Source organism: Epargyreus clarus, unplaced genomic scaffold, assembly GCF_041222505.1.
Source record: "Epargyreus clarus isolate Ecla_fem2 unplaced genomic scaffold, WU_Ecla_fem_2.2 ptg000023l, whole genome shotgun sequence".
NCBI lineage: Eukaryota > Metazoa > Arthropoda > Insecta > Lepidoptera > Hesperiidae > Epargyreus > Epargyreus clarus.
In genome coordinates, this window is record NW_027332230.1 from 11,800,487 (window position 1) to 11,824,056 (window position 23,570).

The 23,570-nt window shown below is 33.3% G+C and overlaps 2 protein-coding genes across 2 annotated transcripts in view; both read right to left on the minus strand.

Moving 5' to 3' along the window:
• The window catches only part of LOC140751639 (roundabout homolog 2), a 77,042-nt gene extending 66,007 nt beyond the window's left edge, over window positions 1-11,035 (minus strand). Inside the window, exon 1 of the mRNA XM_073085615.1 lies at window positions 10,897-11,035. The gene's annotated coding sequence lies outside the window, so the exon portion shown is untranslated. The remainder of the gene's footprint in view (window positions 1-10,896) is intronic.
• Window positions 1-22,605, minus strand: part of LOC140751719 (carboxylic ester hydrolase-like) — a 31,650-nt gene extending 9,045 nt beyond the window's left edge. Inside the window, exons 1-3 of the mRNA XM_073085747.1 lie at window positions 22,507-22,605; window positions 21,872-22,149; window positions 21,191-21,779 (exon numbers count right to left, since the gene is read on the minus strand). Coding sequence (XP_072941848.1) covers window positions 21,191-21,779; window positions 21,872-22,149; window positions 22,507-22,605 — 966 coding nt within the window. The remainder of the gene's footprint in view (window positions 1-21,190; window positions 21,780-21,871; window positions 22,150-22,506) is intronic.
• Between the last annotated feature and the right edge of the window lie 965 nt (window positions 22,606-23,570).

The window sequence follows — 23,570 nt, forward strand, 5'->3', positions numbered from 1 at the left end:
ATCGATTTAAAATAACTAAACAAGTAACAATATCATCAACATACCTCTACGTACAAATATAAGGTTTCAATTTAAATATTTACGCATAGGCAGCATTAACATATTATTTGCAAATATAGTGCACATTTTACATAAATATTTAATTTTACGTGTTAAGGTGAGATATTTCTATACTAGTGTGGCTCACTCGCACACTTATGAAGTCTGAAGTACGCTTCATTACGCAGCTGTAACGAGGCTTGGTAGGATATAAGCCTTTCCTAGATAGTATCACTATAGCTGATCCTGTAAATCCTTTGAACCCAACGGTTTTCCATATATCATATGAATCTTAGTAGACTTAGTATAATGCTCAATCCGTTCTTAGAATCCACCAATTTCCTGTCGTTTCCAGGTCACTGGGAATCAGTAGATCCCGGAAAATGTTATATTGAGACTCTACAATGGTTCAATATTATTTTATATTTATAGTATAGTATTAGCAAACAGTAAGCAATTGTAGAACGCACTGCTGCAAAAGTAAGCAACCTACAATGAGTTGGGTCTTCTGCCTGTGGTATTATGTCGGCCACATATGAGGCCACGATTAAGGACTAAGTTGGAACTCTTCATGTAATTGTATAACACAATAGGTTGCGATAAGAGCGACTCTTATATCCTCCAAACTATGTGTTAGTAACTCAGCAGTTACTAACACTGTTCTCTCTAAGGCAAATAGGCAATCAATGGCAGTCAATGATGACTGCTGGAGTCGAATTAATAAGTATTCTACCAAAATGGTAAATCATCGCAACATTTTAGCCGTTTTACCCATCGTACAGCGAGACTTTACTGCTGATTGTACGTTTTAAAACGACGATGGAACCGAGTCTCACAATCCGGGGGAACACTATGCAAATTCATACAATCAACGACAGCGCACCTCTTGTAATCTGCGCTCGTGGATAGAGGTGGAGCTTCAAAGCGCCGTACGGTATTCAGTGCGATGTGCCGTGAAAAGAAAATGTGTCATCATGAAGCGGTTAATTTACATTGAAAAACATTTTAACTCATGTTTCACTTAGCTCCTAAATGTGTGTTCGGTAGATGCAACGTCCCTAGAATCAAGAATATAAAAAAATAAGTCAGTGGTGTAGATGTTTTAGATGGAAATAAATTATTTTTCATTAAAATGTTAAATCATTGCAACATTTTAGCCGTTTTATCCATCGTACAGCGTGACTTTACTGCTGATTGTACGTTTTAAAACGACGATGGAACCGAGTCTCACAATCCAGGGGAACACTATGCAAATTCATACAATCAACGACAGCGCACCTCTTGTAATCTGCGCTCGTGGATAGAGGTGGAGCTTCAAAGCGCCGTACGGTATTCAGTGCGATGTGCAGCGAAAAGAAAATGTGTCATCATGAAGCGGTTAATTTACATTGAAGAACATTTTATTTCGAGTTTCACTTAGCTCTGAAGGCATGAAACGTGGATGTGTTTCTCCTAGAATCTAAAATGTAAGAAGATAAAATTAGCGGTATAGATGATGTTGATGGAAAACATTTATTCAAAATTATATTAAAATTGACTATGAATATTAACTTTAAAATATTTTATCTATATAGATAGAAATGCAAAACATAAGACTCTTGTTAGTTATATTCGTTAAATAAGGACAAAATAGTATTCATATCAAAACATGAAGTGGGCGACATATTTTTTTACTATTGAAATTTAGGACAAAAATCGATTAGAGAAATTCCGTTAACTTCAATTTAAAATTTTATTGGTGCCCAGTGTACGTTTCATTTTGGAGCGAAACCCTTCTATCCACTACGATTTCCTTGGAACTTTACAAGGTAGCTTGGAATCGCTCCAAAGTTTTACTGCTTACCTCATTAACGCAATAGTGTTAATGTCCAATGCCCGTGAAATCTTTTAGAGGGCACTTCGCTTACTACTTTTTTCTCTTTACTATCTTACTCTATCCTAGTCGTATTTGATTTATATTAAATAGTATTATAATAATTGTTTACGAAGCGGTATAGTTATAAGTAAGAATTCTGATTTTGTATGTTTGCGAAACTCGAATAGTAGCTGATGGATTGACTGGAAGAAATGACACTATATTTCATTTATATATGTAAGAGTGTTTAAATTCTTTCAATTTCTCTGTCCAAATTTTTTTAGCTCTTGGTGTGTGTTGCTATTACGCGATCTTACTGGCCTGTGAGCCATTTGCTTGGAATATTTACGAGATTTCTTGGAATTCTCCAAATGTCATTGCCCTCTTCATTAACGCAATACTGTTAATGCTAAATGCCCATGAAGTCTTTTAGAGGGCACTTTTCGCGCTACATTTTATTTGCCTTGTAGAGGACACTTCATTTCAATATATTTTAGTTCTTTCCGCTATTCTATCTTATACGAATTCTGTCTATCTTATTCCTAAATCTATTCTACCATGATTATAATTACGTAATATCTGAATAATAACTGTTAAGAAAGCGATATATAAAATAATTCTCTTCTCTGCCCAGAATTTCTTAACTCCTATTACGAGTATGTGTCTACGTTACTATTACACGAAACGGATTTATTGAGACAACTCTATTGTTGACCTGCGAGCCATTTGCTCGGAACGTTTACGAGATAGCTTGGAATCGCTCCAAAGTTTCACTGCCCTCTTCATTAACGCAGTAGTGTTAATGCCGAATGCCCGTGAAATCTTTTAGAGGGCACTTCTCTCGCTACATTTTATTTGTCTCTTCGCTCGCTTCGTTAGGCTAAGAGGGTATTTGGCTGGCAGCAAAATCAACATTTTAAATTGCCATATTGTCCCTATAAATCATACTAGCGATGCTATCTTGGATGTTTTAAGAGGCAATCTGCTGAGTGTGTTCTCTGTATTTTCGGATAAGTTTTAATTTAAAATTCAGAGCAGATATTTCTGTAAATAAGTTAAATATTCCAAGGCAATTGTATATCAGACAGATTATGTTATGAAATACATTTTGGATGAAAAGAGCAATGAATACACTAACTTTTTATGCAGAACTGTGGTTCACCTAAATACCCTAATATTGTCAACACGTACAAGGAAGTCTGAAACTACACTGATATATTATTAATTTTATTGATCATTTAGTTATTCACGAAAACTTTTATGGTCCAGAACCTTTTACAGAACAATAGTATCTACACCCAATGGAAGTATTAAATCAATGTAGACTTTCAATACCGAATAAATTTGGCAGTAAAGTTATAAACAGAGATTTATAGTAAAGTCATACCACATTTTAGTTCCATGGGTCTCTATAAAATGTTCAGCTGCGCTTACAAAAGGTTATTTCTGATGGTCAAGTTATTGTCAAACAGAAACATACAATAGAGGACATCAGTGATCACCCGTCCCTTCACAACAATACCTTGGTTTTGTAAGCTTGGAGCCGATCAGAATGCGTGTGGGTAATAAAATTGCTTAAACACATGACACGAAGGTTATTTGAAAAGTTTTTATGGAAACGAAAAGAATGTGATGCGACAACTTTTAGTTATCAATAAGAACCACTGAAAAAATGAGATTAGGTTGTTCCATGGATATATTATTAGGTAGTATTTCTTTGTACTGAAATATTTTATGTACAATTATTTTTACAATTTTACGTCTACCCTAATATAATTTTTAAATTTTAAATATTTAAATTTATTGTTTCAAATGTTATATTTAAATCCAACTTATACATTTATTTTCAATATTATTAAAAAAAAGTTTAACAATTTTCATAGCCTTCAACTAACCAAAAAAAAAAATTGTAATATAAAGAAAAGATAATGGTGATTAAAATGTCTCTTAAGATAATCTTACTTAGCAATTTATTGGGTGTTTAAATTTTACTCATATTGTTACACGTTCCGATGTCAAAGCTTCGGTGCGACATTTTAAGCTTCGTGTAGGTGAATGTGACATCCCGTGCGAGTGTAGGCCGTTTTATTTTGACAAACGATCCACAATTCTCTTTGTTGTCTTTAACGCAATATATCAGCGGATGACATGTGATTTTGGGACCGAATCGAAAAAAGTAACTGAATGGACGCTTTCAATCGAACCGTAGTAAAACGTAAGCTCACAATAGCGGTCGCTTCCATTATCAACATTTTCGAACGCCTACTACCGAATATTTTAAATCCGAATCTGACCACGTTACATTTTTACATAGAAACGTTATTTTCTAATCGAAACAATTACTAAAACCGTTTCTGGCGATCGCGCGAACGTTGAAGATTTATCGTGTCATCAATAGAATTTAAATGTGTACGACCACCCGGCGACTTACTAACGATGTCGTTCTAGACAATACTAGTGGCACAATGCAAGAATAACGACCTTCGGAGACAGTGCACCATTGATACTGGTGTTAGCTAAACAGTCAAAAACAAAAGACGAATATAAATCACTAACTCCATACCCTTACCCCACGAGTCCGAATCTTAATTCTGAACATTAAGCTAAATGTACACTTAACGCCGTGGGACAAGGGCTTAAACGCATTTTCGAAGAGCAAACGTAAATTGTCGACAACGGCAACTTCCAACTAAACAATAGCCGCTTTTGGACAATGTTCAAAGTTTATTACTTTACAACCACTATAACATAATCATTGCTCTATTGTTGGGTGGACAATTCTCAAAAGTGCATTATGGGTGTTAAATAGTCGAGATGGCTGGATGCAAATGTACTTTGTGGAATGGACGACAAAATATTTTCACCGCAGCGCGTGGCGAATCGATTATTCAAAAGGCAGGTACCGTTTATTGAAAATACTTTTTGCGATCATAATTTATGCCGTAAAAGACTTCGGTACAGGATACTTTGTCATTAGCCTAAGTTATGTAGGTAACTGACATAATAGAGTTGAATATTAAAAGGTGGGTTAAGAAAAAAAAACGAGATAATGTTTCTTTTTATCTTTTGTAAAATCTGAAAGGGCTTATTATGTTAGTGGTTACATTTTCATTTACCTTAAATATAACTTTTATGTACATATGTGACGAAAGTCCAAAAATGATACTGTAGATATGGAGATGACCAGAGATGAGGAGGAAAACATTGACAATAGATGACACATTTCTTCCCCATGTCTGGTCTAATACCTATACCTAATAGCTGAATACTGTTATATTGATCTTTGGTCATAAATAAAAATAAAACGATTTTAACTGAACATTTAACTCGAGCTGAAGTCCTTTTGTACGTCATTTTCAAATTACAGGTTGTTTTCAGAAACAACGCACAAAACGGCCGGGTAAAATGAGCAGAAAGGCAAACCGTCTCAAACAAAAAGGTTCTGTGAGTCACAATTTACATACTAAACTCGTACAATTAACCACAGTAACCCAATTTAGTCGGACAATTCGTCTCGCTCGCGTCTAAACAGAGACTAAGGGAAAGTTTGGTGAAGTGTAACCAATATCTTTTGATATAAATTGAGCCACTTGAAGTTGTAATTACTTTAACAAAAAAAAATAGAAAACGACTGGTTTTATTATAAAAAATATATTGCCGATGAAGTAAAGAAAAAATAATATTTATAGGTATAGTTTTATTATTATCTGTCTAAGCGAAGGTGAAAAGCACGTACAAATATAATTTAGCGTTGAAACAATAGGCAATAATGCAAATTAATTAAACGCTATGAATATAGCGTTTAATTAATTTGCATAATTAATAAATTCTTATTTTAAGAAAATTGAAAGAATTTGTTTCAGTTTGATCTTCCGATCGCTAAAGATACGGCACAATACTGTATAAGTTTAAGCACTTTATTATTTTTTATTGATGTCAGTCATGTAACACATTATTCACAGCTGTAATCTTAATTTCTGTAAACTTAATAATAGTTCTGAAGGTTCCATAAACCTTAAAATCTTGATTATTTAATCAGTAGAACTAATTGCATAAATTACAGTCGTATTGCGCCGACAAAGGTATCTTAAGGTCTACAATTAAGATTATTAGTATCGGACAATCCAGATAGAACCAAAAATATGGTAGACCTATTCAGGCTAGATACCCCTTGGACAATTTACGGGCGTGGAGCGTTCCCGCTAATCTAATTGCCGCCTTCACGATCCGTTGGTGTTGCCTTGACCTTTTGTAATGCATTTTGTGTGTTTCCAATTATCACCCGTAGCTGTAAAACATGGGCGATAATAACGTTAAAACACGACAGCTATGTTGGATGATAGTTTCTATTGTTTGGATTATCGCTTCCGTTTGATGTCGGCTTTTTTGATGTCTGTAAAATAATATTAGGTGAATGTACGCGCTCTTTTTTAAGCCTAAAATGATAAGATTTAAAATCATGACGTATTATTACGTCAGCAGAACGTATTAGTCTGAGTTTATATTGATAATAGTTTCCATTGTTTGGATTATCGCTTCGGATTGGATTATCGTTTGACGTTATTATTTTTGATGTCAGTAAAATAAGATTAGCTAGAATTGAACATGTTCTTTATTTTGTTTTGAGCCGCAAAATTATAAGATTTAAGAAAGACGTATTATGACGTTTGTTTATCATATGCCTAAAGTTATCTAACAACAAAATAAATATATTCGATGGAAAATTAAGCAATTTTAGTAAATTATATTAAAACAATAACACATTTTATAAACCTGTATGTGGAACTTCGTGTGCGGACTCATCTTAGAAACCATTGAACAAATATTATAGCTAATTTTCGTAACGTTAATTTACGTTACCATATGCTACATTAATTATTCTTTATTTATTTGTCATATTATAACGAATCTGTCATGTGATGTGATGTGTAATCTGAGCACAAGAAAGACAAAATTATTTAATTTTATAACGTTTGAATGAAAATCATGAAAAGCTTCCTGTAAGCTAACATTAACCCTAATTATACCTAGAATACCAGCGTCAAAACTAAAATATAATTTGTAGTTCTACGCTCCACAAATATATGATTAACACGTGAGTCTAGTGGTCGAGTGGGCGTGTCATTCCACGAACCAACAAATGAACTTGTCATGTAGTTGATTCCCTTTGCAATGACCCTCCCGGTTCCAAACTGTTTGTTCTCATCGCATGACAGACTAAATTAACACATCATCCAATTGCACGTCCCTATGATATACATTAGTTCATTAGTTTTCCTTTACAACGATAAACGTGTCACGCTAATTAATTTGTTTCATGTGGTTAGAATATTTGTAGGCTCTGTAAATTTTAATTTTTGTATTTTTTTTTAGAGATTTTTGACTATACAACTGCGAATACATTGCATAAAAAATAAATTGTGGCTAACAAAACACATTGATATTTTTACTTCAAATAAGATATACTTACCTATTGGAAAAAACGGATCACATCCGCATAAAAAAATTTAAGTATCAGGTCAATAATTAAATCGCGCTAGTCTTTCATAATTGAGTTAAAAATTAAATATTACTTAAAATATGAATTGTTATGAGTATTAACGTATTAAAATATAATGTTAGGAAATGTGTAAACGGAATAGATTATTTATGAACGTAATTAATGTTTTTTTAACTTGGTTCTAAAGAATATACATTCAACGTAATTTTGTCTAGCAATAACGTCTACACAATTTAAAAAATAATAAACAAATAAGATTCCGTTAGAAAAATAAATCATACCTCATAAATTTTAATCGAAGCATCTTTTCATCCTGCCCAATAACGCCGCGTCACGCCCTCATCCTTAAGGACAATGATAGGATGTCGTGTAGAGACGTGAGAGTAATATAACAGTTTAGACATAATCTGCGGAGTGTATTAGGAAATTTTGGTATCGCGTGAGGAGGGCGAGCGAGCCGCACGCGAGCTTTCTTGCGGAGAGGCAACTGATAATTTACCGACACGCTCTGTGGCAAATGGGAAAAGAATCGTGTTTCAAAATCGGAAAATAATTTAAGATACACGTTATTTATTCTGTATCTTTTTGTAAGCTGTATAATGTATATACGTCTAGTGTTTGCTACTTTCATAAAATTTGGTAATATTTCTATATTTTTATACTGAAAGGTTTTTATAAAGAATCACTGTCATCTATCTGAGAAGGAGGCCGAACAAGCCGCACGCGAGCTTTCTTGCGGAGAAGCAACTGATAATTTACCGACATGCTTTGTAGCAAATGGGAAAGGAATCATGTTTCAAAATCGGAAAATAATTTAAGATATACATTCTGTGTTGTTTTTTTCTACTATGCCTGTTAGATAACAGGCATAGATTATGGCATTGTGTTTATTTTATATCCTTACTAGCTGACCCGGCAAACGTTAAAGTTGAACAACCTTTATCACTTAAGAGTATGAAAAATAGATAGTAGCCGATTCTCAGACCTTCTGAATATGCATATAAAATTTGTTGAAAATCAGTAAAGCCGTTTTGGAGGAGTACGGTAACTAACATTGTGACACAAGAATTTTATATATGCATAAGATATTATTACACTGTGTAATCTATAGACTTTTACGTTTTTGCTACTTTCACAAGAATGAGTATGATTCCTGTATAATCTTTATTTAATACTTATTGCTACGTTCCTAAAAACTGGTGTGAAAGCTTTTTTAAATGAATCACTGTCTCCTATCTGAGAATGAGAACGAACAAGCCGCACGCGAGCCTTCTTGCGGAGAGGCAACTGATAATTTACCGACACGCTCTGTGGCAAACGGGAAAAGAATCGTGTTTCAAAATCGGAAAATGATTTAAAATATACCGGGATCCGAAAATCATAACTGTAGTCCAAATATACGAGTAGTAAGATAATATTATTATAACGTTTACATACTAAAGTGCTAATAGTATAAAATTATTATTATAGATATTATTATACCTACTTGAATAACGTTATTTTGAAAGTTGAATATTTTTGAGAAGAACTTATTTACGCGTATTAGCAGATTATTGTGAATAATGTACCTTCTAAAGTAGACCTTAGTAATTTTTTTATTAAGACTTGAGAAACGATCCATTATAATTATTTTTTTTAGTTAAAACCAGTATGTCTACATGAATTCCTCGTCCAATAATGGATCGTTAATAGTTTTATGACGTCTATTCCCAAATTTAATGTAATACCAATGTTTTACTACACATTACGTAGTCAATTTACTAAAAGACTCGCTTTCATCATAGCATCCGTTCCATTATGTTTCCCGTTATACATTAATAATGTTTATTTTATCGAAATAACTGTAACGGAAAAAACAACTTTATTCGCGAAAGGTAGAGTCGTTTTAGTCGAGATCACGTTTTCAGTATCGTTTCAGCTAGAGTACGTCCATTTCTTTTGCCGCCCATAATAATGTTTGGCGATTTATCAAATCGCAATTTCGTAATAGATACGCCTCCTTGATGTGACATCAGATAGAGGTATATAAATTGTTCAGATTGTTTTTGGAAATTGAAAAGGAAACGGTAGATCAATAGCAACTTTTAGTGTAAATGACAGAAGAACGGACTATGGAAAGGTATTTATGATCTACGGTGATGGAGATATATAATATGATTAGTAAAAGTATAGATTTTTTCTTAATATTCTAATTATAATATTACTGTGACAGTTTACTTTAAGGGTTAAATAATGAGAATATGTATATCAATTATTCATTTTATAGTAGCTCCAAAAATGTTTAAATAAAATAACAATTGGCACACAAAGTAACACGCTAAAATATTCAATTTATTTTATAACCAATTTAATAAATCAAATAATCAATGACAATATGGTAAAAACAATTAATTTTATAACCAATTTTTACATTAAATATATAGAATCAATGAATATATAGCCCATTAAATAAAATAACATTGATATTTTTTAATTCCACAAATCAAACATTACCTAAATTTATATAGAAAAAAAACAAACGGATTGTAACTAAAAATAAAGTAATTACCGATTAGAAATAAACATTTCAAGTATGTCTATTCAAGTTGTTCTAAACACATCCAAATAAAAATCTCCAAACAAGTAATAAAAGTAAAACAAACGTATTCCCGTAAAGTATAACGCAATCGTTCAAATCCTTACCGTAACTGGACATAAACAATCTTACGATCTATCCCAAACCGTACTTTAATATTGTAATAACGTCTTTTGTTGCCGTCTTTTGTGACGTACGCTATCTGTCTATCTTTTTCTTTGTATTATTTTGACAATCATGACTTTACACTATCTTGAAATAGATCCCTCCTTATGTTTCTAATACGAAGTTTTACAATCCCGTGACAACTATTTTTGGGCTTACAATAATTCTCAGTGAATTTCTAAGATGACAATAGGTTTAAATGACTTTATTCCTGACGTCTTTGTCGGATATTGTATGCGCCGGAGTAATTTATGTTGTTTTATCTTGTTTGTATTTATACAAGTGTTATCTATAGCCCTTGTAAAACAATCATTTTTTTTGGGCACAGGATGTATTCAAATTCAACTGACATCAATGAATAATTCGACTATATCATTTAAAAGTATGGATGAAGTTTTTAGATAAAAAGCCGAAAGCATCAAATAAGCCTGTACAAATACTTATAATATTTCATTCTTATTAGTATTTATTTACAATACTAGCTAAAGTATTTATCTTATGAGTATTGATATTCTAATAGTACGTTATTATAAGGCACTATCTTCTATTTATAAAAAAATAAACATGTATTTAAATTGTTTTGTTTCTTGTTAAAATATTAAATATAATTTTTCTTTAATAAAATAAAATTTGGAAATATTTTACCGTTATTCAAACCTTACGTTTAAAACCTTGCACACACTATAATCAATCACAATTAACACAAAAAACAACGGATAAAATTAAAATAAAATTATAATAACAATAAATTAATAAACCTACCTCACGATCCAGCTCAAACACAAAAGTCCGTACACATTAAGTTACACACCACACGCACTGAACACGTAAGCTGAAGTCCGAATACCGAGGGCGGAAAGTGAGAACGCCGCCCAGACGCGTGCACCCTCCTCTGCACTCCACTCGTTACTGAGGGGAGGGTTAAAGCCTCCGGAGGCTCCCGATAACAGACGCGCGCATCTCATACCTTAAGCACTATATGTAAGTACTCGCATATGCCGGCTGCAATATGTAGGCACAGGGTGCCGGTAAAAGTAACGAGCCCTTCCGAAGGTTTTGTTTACATCCCACATCTACGTGAGTGGACTGATGACGAAAGTAAAACGACTTAATTTAAAAGGTAAAGATTTAAAGCTTTATAAGTTATTTTTTTTAAAGATTTTCGAGAGAAGATTGTGAATGAATGCGTAACTTTGGCATACTGTACTTGAACATTTGAACAAGATGTCATGAAAATTTGTTGTTGATATTAACCTTTTTACACGCTTTATATTAGCTTCACTTGTATGTTTGTTAGTGAGTAACTCCGTTTTTCAGTAGAAAGAGATCAACATACATCCTTATCTTACCTTGCATGTATGAAAGAATGAAATAGAATACCGAAAGCTTTTTAGTTGATTTTATCATAAAAGCGTGTTTTTTAGTTTTTACCCGACTGCCAAGGAAGGGTTATGTTTTTCGCGCGTATCTTGTATGTTTGTCTTTCTTTATTTGATCCGATCTTACAAACGGCTGGATAAATTTCGACAGTTAATATGTCATTATTTTCGTCTCAATGACCCGAGTGTCCTTAGATAGGTGTTAGAAAAAAAAAATCAAAAGGGTGAATTTTTGGCGCGAAATAGTAACACATTTCAAAAAAGAAGTTAACCGAACCTATCGAGTGGGGTATCAAATGAAAGTGAATTAAATGTAGATTATAAAAATATATTTGTATATATGTAAAACAGCAAGATGGCTGACTGACTGACTAATTAAATGACTTTTTCATTTTTCAAAAATCAACGTACAGCCAAGACCGCTCAACTTAGAGTTCTGAAATTTTGCACATGGTTCTGCTATATAGCGTAAATAAATACTAAGAAAAGCTTTTTGGAAATTCCGCCCCTAAGAGGGTAAAATAGGGAAAAACAGTTTTTTTGAAATCCTTTAATTTTGAAGCAACTACTATAAAATTTAGTATTTGGCTTTCTGGATAAGAACAAAGACACACCTATTTATCCCCATCCGAAAACTTAACCTCGTAGAGGGTGAAATAAGGGGTAAAAGTTCATTTAAACAATCGTCAATTTTGAAGCAAACACTATGAAATTTTGTATTTGGCTTATTGGATAAAAATAATGAAATTCTACCCATTACGAGGTAAAATAATGACCGGGACTTTTAATTACAGACGTTATATATTTTATGGACCGTAATGGTGGATTGTTTTTGCGAAATAGTAACACGTTTTAAAAAAAGTTAACCAAACCTATCGAGTAGGATATCAAAATATAGGAACTTAAAAGATATTACACATACATTATATAATATATACATATATAAAACACATTGAGATAACTGTCTGACTAAATGAGTAGTGTTGCTGTGATAAAGATCAAAGCAAAGGAAAGCCGATGAACTTTAGAGTGCTCGAAATTTTATTCATAGGTCATTTATATAGCGTAAATGAGCACTACGAGGATAAAATAGGATAATATTGTTTGAATCTTTTGATTTTAAAGCAGATATCTTCTATGAAACTATGTATTTGGCTTTCTGCGTAAAAATAATAAAACGCCTATTTCACCATTTTTTGGAAATTCTACTTTAGCTTTTATAATGCAGTCGGGTTTTTTGATTTTTTAATTAATTACTTGTTTCGGTTATTTGAACTATATTTATTCTGAATGGGTACTAAGGCTCTTCTCAGATTTGTTGTAACTTAAAGGTCTACGAAAATTTATTGAATCCCTACTGGACATCGCCACTAATGCAATATTAGTTTATTATCAGATTTATTATAGGTTACAGATTTATAAGTAAAATAGTTATAGTTGCTAGTGTTATATGGTCCAACAAGCAATATAAGCCTTCGTAGAACCTCTTCGTAGACGTTGGGTCTACAGGTTATGCATGGTACAATATTTTTGAAATTATATTATTGCTACATCAATATTAAATGTACCATCGTACTTCTTATCATATTAAAGAGATTCTTGGATTAGATTACGCTCTATCCCAGATTAAAATAGAATGACTCTTTCGTTTATTTCAGGTTGTAACTGCTAGCTAAAATTAGGTTTAAATTACTTTTTTATAGATCAAGACATCAAATTATTTTCTGAAAATATATATCTCATTCTTATACTATTCGTAAACGTTATGTTATAAGAGCGACATAAGCTATATTTCATCAGTCGGATTTTTATTTTCCAAGCGACTTCCCAAATAAGACAGTTTATTAAAATAGTATTAGTTATTAATGCTAGTTTCGTCGCGTGCAACAATAAATCGTAAATGTTGTTGAGTATTTAATTGCGGGACAAAAGAGCAAAAGGCTAACGGTAAGTAGTTTTTACTTCCTGCACGAAAGATAAATGTGTTCACCGAGCAACGTGTCGCGCAAGTAGGCAATATATTTCGGGGGCAAAGAAAAATTACATACAATAAAAACTTGAGGTTCCCGCGAAATTAACGATGTATGAGTTGACAGCATTTTCAGGACTTATCTTTATGTTTTAATGGCACGGAGTTACGTTCCCCTGTTTGCGCATTTACCGTTTTCTTTTTATAATGAAACGTTTTTCCAGTTGTTTTTGTTTTGGATGTGTTTATGCTTTGTTTTATAAACAATGTTTAGGGCTTTTTGAATTAAAAGTTGTGTTTTTTAAGAAGTTTCATGAATGTAAAGGGTGTTAAATTATTACTCTTTATGATTCTTGTGAATGAATTAATATTGTAATTCGTTTAGTATTTTAAAGAAGTATTTATTCTATGTAAGAGAATACATTAAGGTTTTCTACAAGTCCTTATACATATATCTACTTATTTTCGTAATACCGTGACAAAGTATTTGAATCCAATCGTAAACAACGCGTTAGTGACACATGCGAATTCTTTCAGTTCCTTTTCTATGCACACTTTGAAAACACCGCAGAGGCCAGACTAGCTTGACCCTTACGCCCTGACAAACCGACCCCTCTGTCATGAATTTCATACAATAAAAGGGATCATTTTAGATTGGTTTCAGCGCAAAAAAGAGATACATGTCCTACGTTCGACTATTAATCATTGTCCCCTAAAAGCCTCTCCGTTGAGCAAAAAATTAACACCGTACCATTCCGAGAGGAACCCTTGTTAGGGTAAGTGTTCCTTCGGACTACTCTGTAGTAATTATTTATTCCTGTACTTTTTCTTTTACTTGTAATACTTATGTAGGTTGCTGAATATTAAGATGATATATTTATTGTTGATATGGAAATATTGTAATGGATTAAATAATGGTTTTAGAGGGTTTTATTTCTGCAATTAACAATTTTTCATTAAACGTATTAGTTTTTTGAAAAGCAGGAAAGTGCAAATTTGCCAAAAATTTTACTGGTAATTAAATTCCTGAAATACAGGAACATATTATAATACTCACTTTCACAACATTCCACAATTTTACGTTACATTTACTCAATACAATATTCTGTTCCGTTTGCTTCAGTAGACTAACTTCAGTAGTAAACGTAACAATAAGTAAGTACTCAAGTCTTTTTGTCTGCCTCATATGCCCGCAAAAAAGAGAGAAAACATAAAGCGCCATCTTGTCAATTTAGACATTTAATGTTACGTTACTGACACTATAGTTCTGATACAATCCGCTAGGGGCGCTGATTGGAAATCGTATGGGCAAATATGTAAACAAATACCAAAACAGGCATATTTGTATAAATGTAAAAACTCATGGTAAGGGTACAGCTGACCACTGCTGAAGGCAGAATCCATTTTATGTCCCGCTGTTGAGCACAAATTCTTATATCTCGACGAAGTCTGAAGTATACTCCATCATGTTAATAACGTGCAATAAACGTGTGGATAATAAACTATTACTTTACCAAGAAATTAAACTACATATATTCAAATGTACTACCCGCGTGACGACCCGCGTGGCGGAGCGGCCACCATACCGGTCTGACGCGCAAAGGGTCCCGGGTTCGATCCCCGGCCAGACAGATATCTAAATGATGAATTTAGATTTCTGTTTCTGGGTCTGGGTGTTTGTGTATTTGTCTATGTGTGTGTCCATGGCACCCACGACACAGGGAATCCTAGTGTGGGGCTGTGAGTGTAGAAAGCGTTTATTATTACTAAATCTAAACAAAAATAAAACAATAAATCTTATCACATCGATATTTACGTAGATATACAATGAATCACCAATGGAATATTGTGTTCAAAGTAAAAGTACAATTTTATATCATCATTAACATTCATACCTAAGCTACTTAGAAACACCAAAAATATGTAATACAAAATATATATGAAACTTATTTAATATAAAAATACAATAGTTCCATCATTCGTACGAGCAACGTAGCGTTTCGTGTTGTGACATCCAATCCATTTGGCTTCGACGTGACGTTCAACTCCTTGAAGGAACATATTCTAGTACTCTAAGAAATAACTGAACTTCCACTGTAATATTATAAAGTACTGTGAAGAAGAACGGTGCTATGGCTTTTTTTAACGTACGCTAAAAGGACCACAAGAGTCGTCGTGTATAAATAATGTAAGGGTTTCATATCCAAAGTATTAACGGACCTATTAAACTTCCGCTCGCTCTCAATCTATATGTGTTACAAGGCTATATCTTGAATCATAATAGATTAAAAAAATATATAAATGTTGAAAATAAAGGTCCTCCCGTCCTAAGGATCCTCAACAATAATTTTCAAAAAATGAACGTTAAAAATAAAGGCGGATCCCTATACAAATAACCGGTATATTTTTCTGTAATAACATCTTAATTTTATACAATACATGTACTGCTACAGCTGCTATGAAAACATAATAACAGTTTAAAAATAAAACGCTCAGTAAGACTTTCCTCTTACATTAAGAAGAAAAAAAAGAAAATGCTAACCCTAAATCTCATTCTTCGCGACTGTACTTTTCCTTCGCGGCTGTATTGGAAAATCAACAACCATTCCAATAAATTTTTAATGCGAAAACCTCGCCCTTTGTTCCTTAAAGTTCCGCAGTTCAAAAGACAAGGAATTATAAACACGTTATAGGATTACATTTTAAGACCGGAGACCGGTAAATTAATTAATTAATAAGATGTGCACTTAAAGGGTTCATAAAAAGCTTAAAAGGGAAGTTTGAGCTTTATCCCATAAACAGTGGAGCTTGAAAATTTTTCATCCTTTTATTTTATTGCCTAAAAGGGATTAGCGGTTAAATATAAGTATGTGGCTTACGAGTGGTTTTACATAGGTAGGTCTTTTATATTATACAAAAGGATAATATAGATAAAAGATATAGTTACTCACATTATAGTCTTGTGGCCTATCGTTCAATATTACTGTACCACTACTGGATAAGGGACATACATAGGTATCCTGTCAGGTCTCCTGAAAGGACTTTAAGCCACACTCCACCGCGCTGACCAAGTGCAAATTAGTAGACTTCACACACCTTTGAAGTTTAAAGAACTTCTGGTACTATAGGTTTCCTAACATTAATTTATATTTATGGTAATTAAAATTCATTGAATAAAAAGAAATAAGGGGATGCTTCGAACCAGAAAAGTTTGTAAAACTTTCAAAAATAGATTGAAAATTGACAAGATTATTTCCTGGTATGAAGTGGCAATGGTTCTGATGCCGCATAATTTGCACGTTTATCGAAAAGCATGTTGTTCACTTTCTCATCTGCAATTAAAATTCGCAAGCCCCTTGCAAGTCTCAAGTACCTACCCGCTGAAAATGGAAGGTGAAAACTCGAAACAAATTGTGTTAGAATGTAATAGAGAGTCGGTTCCCGGGAAACTTTCTATCGGATTACGAGGCAAATTCAATATTTAAGATTGATTCGGGCAGATGCTTGAAGGGTATATCGAAGTCGCGTATGTAGGTCGATTGATTGACTTTTATGTACCTATAAAATGTATATAAGGATTGTAAGGGTATATTTTCATTACCATACTTTTTAATTAATTAATGTTAATAAGAGTCTATTTAATTGCTGGTGAGTCGCAATGCAGCAGGAAACTATATAAAAAAAGAAGGATATTAGATGTTTTTAGAGAACAAGATGTCATAGAAAGGATTTACAGAGAAAATAAATAATGGAGTTGTAAATGATTTTTTTATTATATAAAATAGTCTTTCAGGAATAATGAAATTACAAGATAGTGTAAACAACATCCGAATAATTCATAACTCACAAGCGACTGACCAAAATATAGCTCTGTAAGTATGTAAAAAAAAGAATGATAACTAACTTTTTTATGTAGCGATGGAGCCGCCAAGATTAAACCACAAAGGGTTATACTATCTCCCACCAGTTTATAATAATATCCCACTAAAATTTAGATTTCATTTTTTGAATTTAAAACCCCAAATTTGTTAAGTTGTCGTTAAAGCATCTATTTTTAGACATTGTACTGATTCTGTCAGGTAACATGACACGACCAAAAATGATCAATTAAGCCCAAAGACAGGTAAGTAGTCCCACCTTTGTTAACATTGTAAGCGAGTGGAATGTAAAAGCATTTTACGAGACTGCCCGAGCCCTGAAGAAAAGGAAAAATAAAACGAGTTTCATACTTAAATTCGGGGAAATTTGCATTATATTACATCTCATCCGCTTCTGCCGATTCTGTTTACAGCGGTGAACGACCCTCCGCACATAAATATTGCGAATTTTCTTTCATATCATTCGCATTACTAATTAGAACACGGGAGATCCACTTGCTGTGAAGGCCTAGTGGTTGAAGCAGTCTGTCATGATTAGGCCTGGGGTTCGAGGGTTGCGGACGGCAAGAGTGGGAGCTCTAACCGCCTGGCTAGCGACCCCGGGAAGAACGATGGTATGTGTGACCTCATACCGTCGTACGCTCCACACGGAGTGGCGAGCTTCATAAGCATCTGGACGGAGCCAGACGGGGCTTAACCTTTGAGTTTGTGATAGCCTATCGGTTTTAAATTTGTCCTTTCGCGGTTGAGATCATGGCTTCGTATTATAGATATGCATGTAGAAATTTGTTATCACTAGCTTGACATGCCTGAGAGTTGTATGAAAAAAAAATCTCAAAGGTGTATGAACCAGCACCAGCTGTGAGATAATAATTAATTAAAAACCAAACCTTCCGCAGGCCCTATAGGCAGGCCTATACCTTCCTTCCTTTCTTATGGGAAAGGCTCACGGCAGCCGAGACAAAAGCCTATATTTTTGCAACGAAAACACCTAAGCATTTCAAGAGACGTTCGCACATCTATTTGCAACCTTCCCCTTGCAAATGAAGCGTATAATCATTGCACGTACATACAAAATGTATACAGCGTCCAATTCCCCGTTCTTTTAGTGACTAAACGGCCCGAGGCATCCAATTTACAGAAAAAGAATCCCACAACACAGTGTTACCCGCTCGAGATCACACTGCACTATTTGAATCTCCTAAGGGAGGGTGGAATCAATTTAAATTTTAACTCACACTTAATACACCCTTGTTTGGTGTCTAAGTGGTGTGTTTGAGGCACCCTCTGTTTAGAGCGAATAATAAGTTGGGAAGACAACATGGCCGACAATTTGGTTTGAATTTGCTTTTTCGTTTTATTCATTTTTTATTTTTAATCATCATAAAATGTGGAGTTTGTTTTGATATTATAAATATGAAAATTTTGGTCATTGTTATTTCTATCCAAAGAAAACTTATGCATACACATACGCTTAATGCATCAGTCAAATAAAAAGGCCATGCTGATATTTTGCTTAACAAAAACAATCAGCATAAAATATGAAAAACCAATATTACAATATTGGAACAAAACTTTCAATGAACATTATCTATGTATATATTTTCGTTACTACTACATACGTACATTCATTGTTGCTATTCGTTGTCTTTTTGTCAGTTTTAATCTAGGAGCCTATAACTTCTACACTAATGAGAATATTTACATTAATAACATAATTATGTATTGGCTTTTTTGACTTTAGAAGAACTCATCAGTCAGAGTCAGCAGCTACAGTAGCAGTGACCACTTAGGGTAAGTTAGGCTGATTATTCGTTTGCTGCTTACTTAAAAAAAATCATAAGTAATTCAGATTCTCAGGTATGTTTGGGATAATACGCAAAGAACTTTGTAACCAAATTAATACAAAATAAAACAACTGTTTGCTAAGCTTAAAAATCTTGCATAGTCTAAATAGGATCTGTAAATTCAGCAAACACACTTTGGCTTTGTTCCCGCATTCTCATTTTCTTAGATGACCCTCGAGTAAATAAATCCAACGCGGTTGTAATGAAAATGCCAACTAAATGGTATTAGAGTATTTAGGAGCATTTATGTTTGTATGGTCTGATGCTCAGTTTGATGACAAATGGGAAATAAGCTTAAAAGATATGTTAAGACAATATTTGTCAATCTGTTACTGTTCCATTGCTGGGCATGTTTCTCCTCTCAAAGTCAGAAGTCTTTACTCCATAGACCACTGCATTGGCCAGGTCCATATTAGTTGACTTCATGCATACATTAGAAAACATTTTTCAAGAGCTCTCAAGCGTGTAGGTTTCCTCACTATGTTTTCCTTTACCGTTATAGCAAGTGATAATAACTTTTAAAATCAATGATTCCTGAGATTTGTAGCTTGGATCTCTCGATTGAGAGGCTGAGTTTATCTTTGAAGTTCGACTCCGGTGGCACGACCGCCACACCTATTTCTGCTTAATAACAGCAGTGTTAGGCGCTGATGTGTTCCGTTTTGAAGGGTGTGGTAAGGGCGACATACTTTTCCGAGGCGTTCCAGCTTAGTCCTCAGGGGTCGGGGCGCACTTGTGGCCAACCTCAGGTAGGAATATCTAATCCTATCTTGGGTTATTATAAAAAGAAAGTCTATAATTGCTTTTAAAGTATCCTGTTTAAATTATTCAAAAGTATCACATATCTGTTCTATTATGTTGACTCATATCTGTTATTATGTAAACAACCTTCCTAAGAATTTTATCTAATGTGTTGTGTGACAAAAATAACACCTTGTGATTATCATACCATTAAACGAGGTGACGGTCATAGTTATTTTGAAATAGAAATAGAAACTATAAAACATAAAGAAAATACTATTTTATTTGTTTAATAATCAAGATTGGTCGATTTTGAAGCACGGCTTTCTGTTTAGAAGTAATGAAATACGTTTCTGACAAATCAACTAAGGTTTTAATATAGTAAAAAATCGCAGTCAAAATCTAGGTTTTCATAAGAAATTAAACACCTTGACTCAATTTATATTGGTAGTACTTTTCGTATACAGCACGCCAAAACTCAGTTCTGATTGGAAATGGCGCGTGCCAAACGACTCTCGGATGGTCATCTATTACCAAGTGACGTCTTGATTTTCTTGTTTCGGGCCACGAGATGCCATTTGAACCTCTTTGCGGCGTTGGATCTCTAAAAATGTATTTATTGAACAATTTCAAACTTTTTTTGCAAATTTACTTGCAAAACGGTTTGAATTATATTTTTTTAAAGATATATCTTTCGTGCAAGTTTGTACTTTGGAGTACTTGAAATTCAAATAGAAACTAAATTTTTAGCAGTATGCGAAAACCATGCAATGCTTATTTACGGAAAGAAACTTACCCGTATTTTATGAAATTGGCCATAAACCTCTGAACATTAGATAGAACACCTTTAGTTCTTGAGTCCAGTTTCTCATAAAACGGTTTTAGATTTGCTGGAAGGAAAATATAGCCCAAATCATCAGCGTGGGACGCTCCAGGGTAAGTTATGTTCTCAATAAACTTAAGCCAGTTGAGTTGCCCGTCAAATTGAAATAGGTAGTTATAAACCAGCGCACGATCTTCCTGTTCTAGTAGTAGTTCCACTAAATAATCTGTGCTATACGTAAATGCTGTATCTGATATTAAATTAATATAATTCTGTGTATTAAATATAGATATGTTACCGCCGTTAAAGTAAAATTTTCTGATAGACATAGCCAATTCTTTACTCATTTCTGATCCTACCGGATAGTTTATGTCGGCTGGAATAGATAGTTCAAAGTTCTCATTTATTTTGTCTATTACGTTAGGATCTCTTTTTAACACGGCGAATATTTCAAGCCCTTCCTGATTAGTAACTCCGATAACACTCGGAATACTTCTTGTTTTGCCAGCTTTAAGAGTTTCTATAGGTTCTTCAGTAATTATTGCTGTTGGTGAATACTTTTCAATAGAGGGCGAAAATGGAGTATAGAGTCTAATGCCTCTGCGTGGATCTTCTATAGTTATTTCTTCCTCTGCTGCCACTATCGAAGAAGATTCAACTTCTTTCAACTGTCTTAGAAGACAATCGTCATCTACACAGCTTATACCAAGTTTCTTGCCAAGTAATCTTGCGTTATCTTTTGAATTTCTTTGCATAAATTTGAAGCTTAGTACATTTCCACTCATAAGAATTGCCTTTTGAAATATTCCGTTACTTCTTCGGTTTAATATTAAATGTTGCGCCAAAACAGCTCCAGAACTTTGTCCTGAAATTGTAATTTGATTTGGATCTCCACCAAATCTTTTAATATTACTGTAAATCCATTCCACAGCAAGCAATACATCCTTCAAACCTGCATTACCTGGTGCATCTTCAGTTTCAAGAGAAAGAAATCCTAATGGACCAAGCCTAAAACAAAGCATAAAAGTAGAATACGAATACTGATGATAATGCAAATAAACTAACTGAACTTTCATTTTCTGTTATTATTAGATAGATACCTATAGTTCATAGTGGATACTATAATGTTCCTTTTTAATATTAGTTGAGGACCATATATATCATCTGGATTTGACGAGCCAAATCTGAAGTCGCCTCCAAAAACAAAAATCATTACAGGCAGGAGTTTATTCGAATTATTTATAGGTGTAAATACGTTTAAGAAAAGACAATTTTCACTTATATTTTCCTTCAGGTTAAATATATTAATTTGTGGGCACGCATCTCCCGCAGTCGTCGCGTTATAAATTTTCGTCCAAGGTTTTACAGGCACGGGTGGCTGAAAAAAATTTAAATTCTTTCAATATAATAATTTTATTTATTTATTTTAAATTTTTCAATACGATTAACTGTAAAAGATTTTCACACTTTTAATTTATTCTTCTAAATTTTGAAGTAGATATGAAAGAGGATAATGAAGTAAGATCATAATGAGTAGAACTCAAAAAACATAACTTATTTGAATGCCTGTGTGAAACATGCATCAACGGTTGAAATCACATTATTTTTATTTGCACGCAATGCACGCAACAGCATATTTTTATAATTTCTCAAGTGGAAAAGCTTTATTTATCAAGCGTTCGTCTAGGAAAGTAAGATTAAAATGAAGGGTGGAAATATAAAATTACATACATACCCTAAAACGTAGATCTCCTAACGGTGGTTCAGCGTACGGTATACCGACAAAGGCTTTATAGGTAACGCTAATTGTATCATCTTTCACAACTTTACCCATAACTGGCCCGGTTGTAGTATTCACTACTACACACCTCACACTACACATATTACAAAGAAAAGTATACAATAACAAAATATACATAGTAATAATAGAAGTATTAGGATACGTCAAATGTGTAGTCTAGAGTACAGTCAATAGCAGAAGTCTAAAATTTTTAGAAAATATTGGTCTAAATAATAAATGATATAATACGAAGCAGCAATATATACGTCTGTTGTATTAAATATACTACCAAATAATTATACTTCACACAATAGTGAATTCCGATGTGAAAATAGCCTTGTACTCCTTGTGGCTTATAAGATAAAAATAATTTTGATGATAAAAGACACTCATATTTTTATATAAGGCATAACCGTATCTCTATTAAAGTTAAATTACGATAAACTCAGTTAAATATTGTAGCGCAATATCTTAAAGTACCTACCTTGTGTAGGGGGAATCTATAGATTTATGTCCATTATTAATAATCAATCTATCTAAATTTTGTCTACCCAAAATGCACATTCGAAAATTTCTGCCCAGTTTAGAGTTTTCAAATATTGAATGTTATGTTGGCAAAAATTGAATGGATTGATTATTTATTGTGTATCGAATGCTAAATGATAAATCTATAGCAAACTTGAGATTATTTTCATTAAAGTCTAGTATAAACTTTTGATTATGATAGAAAAAGTTAGACACGCGCGCTTGGGCTATGAACGTAATTTAAGAAACTTTTAGTTTTGTATTAAAACTTTTAACTCTAGTCTATAAGAAATTAGATACATTTTATTGACAATTGATTTTTTCATTTAACTCACCTAAATATAAATAGGTCATTTATGCGGCGAAGCAGTACTTATACCTTGTACTTATACCGAAGACTAAAGCAGCGCAACTAGTTCCGGATTCGAATCCTCGGTCAGGAAAATGTAATAAATGAGTAGTTGCAGGAATGTCATAGAGTATGTTACAGGCTT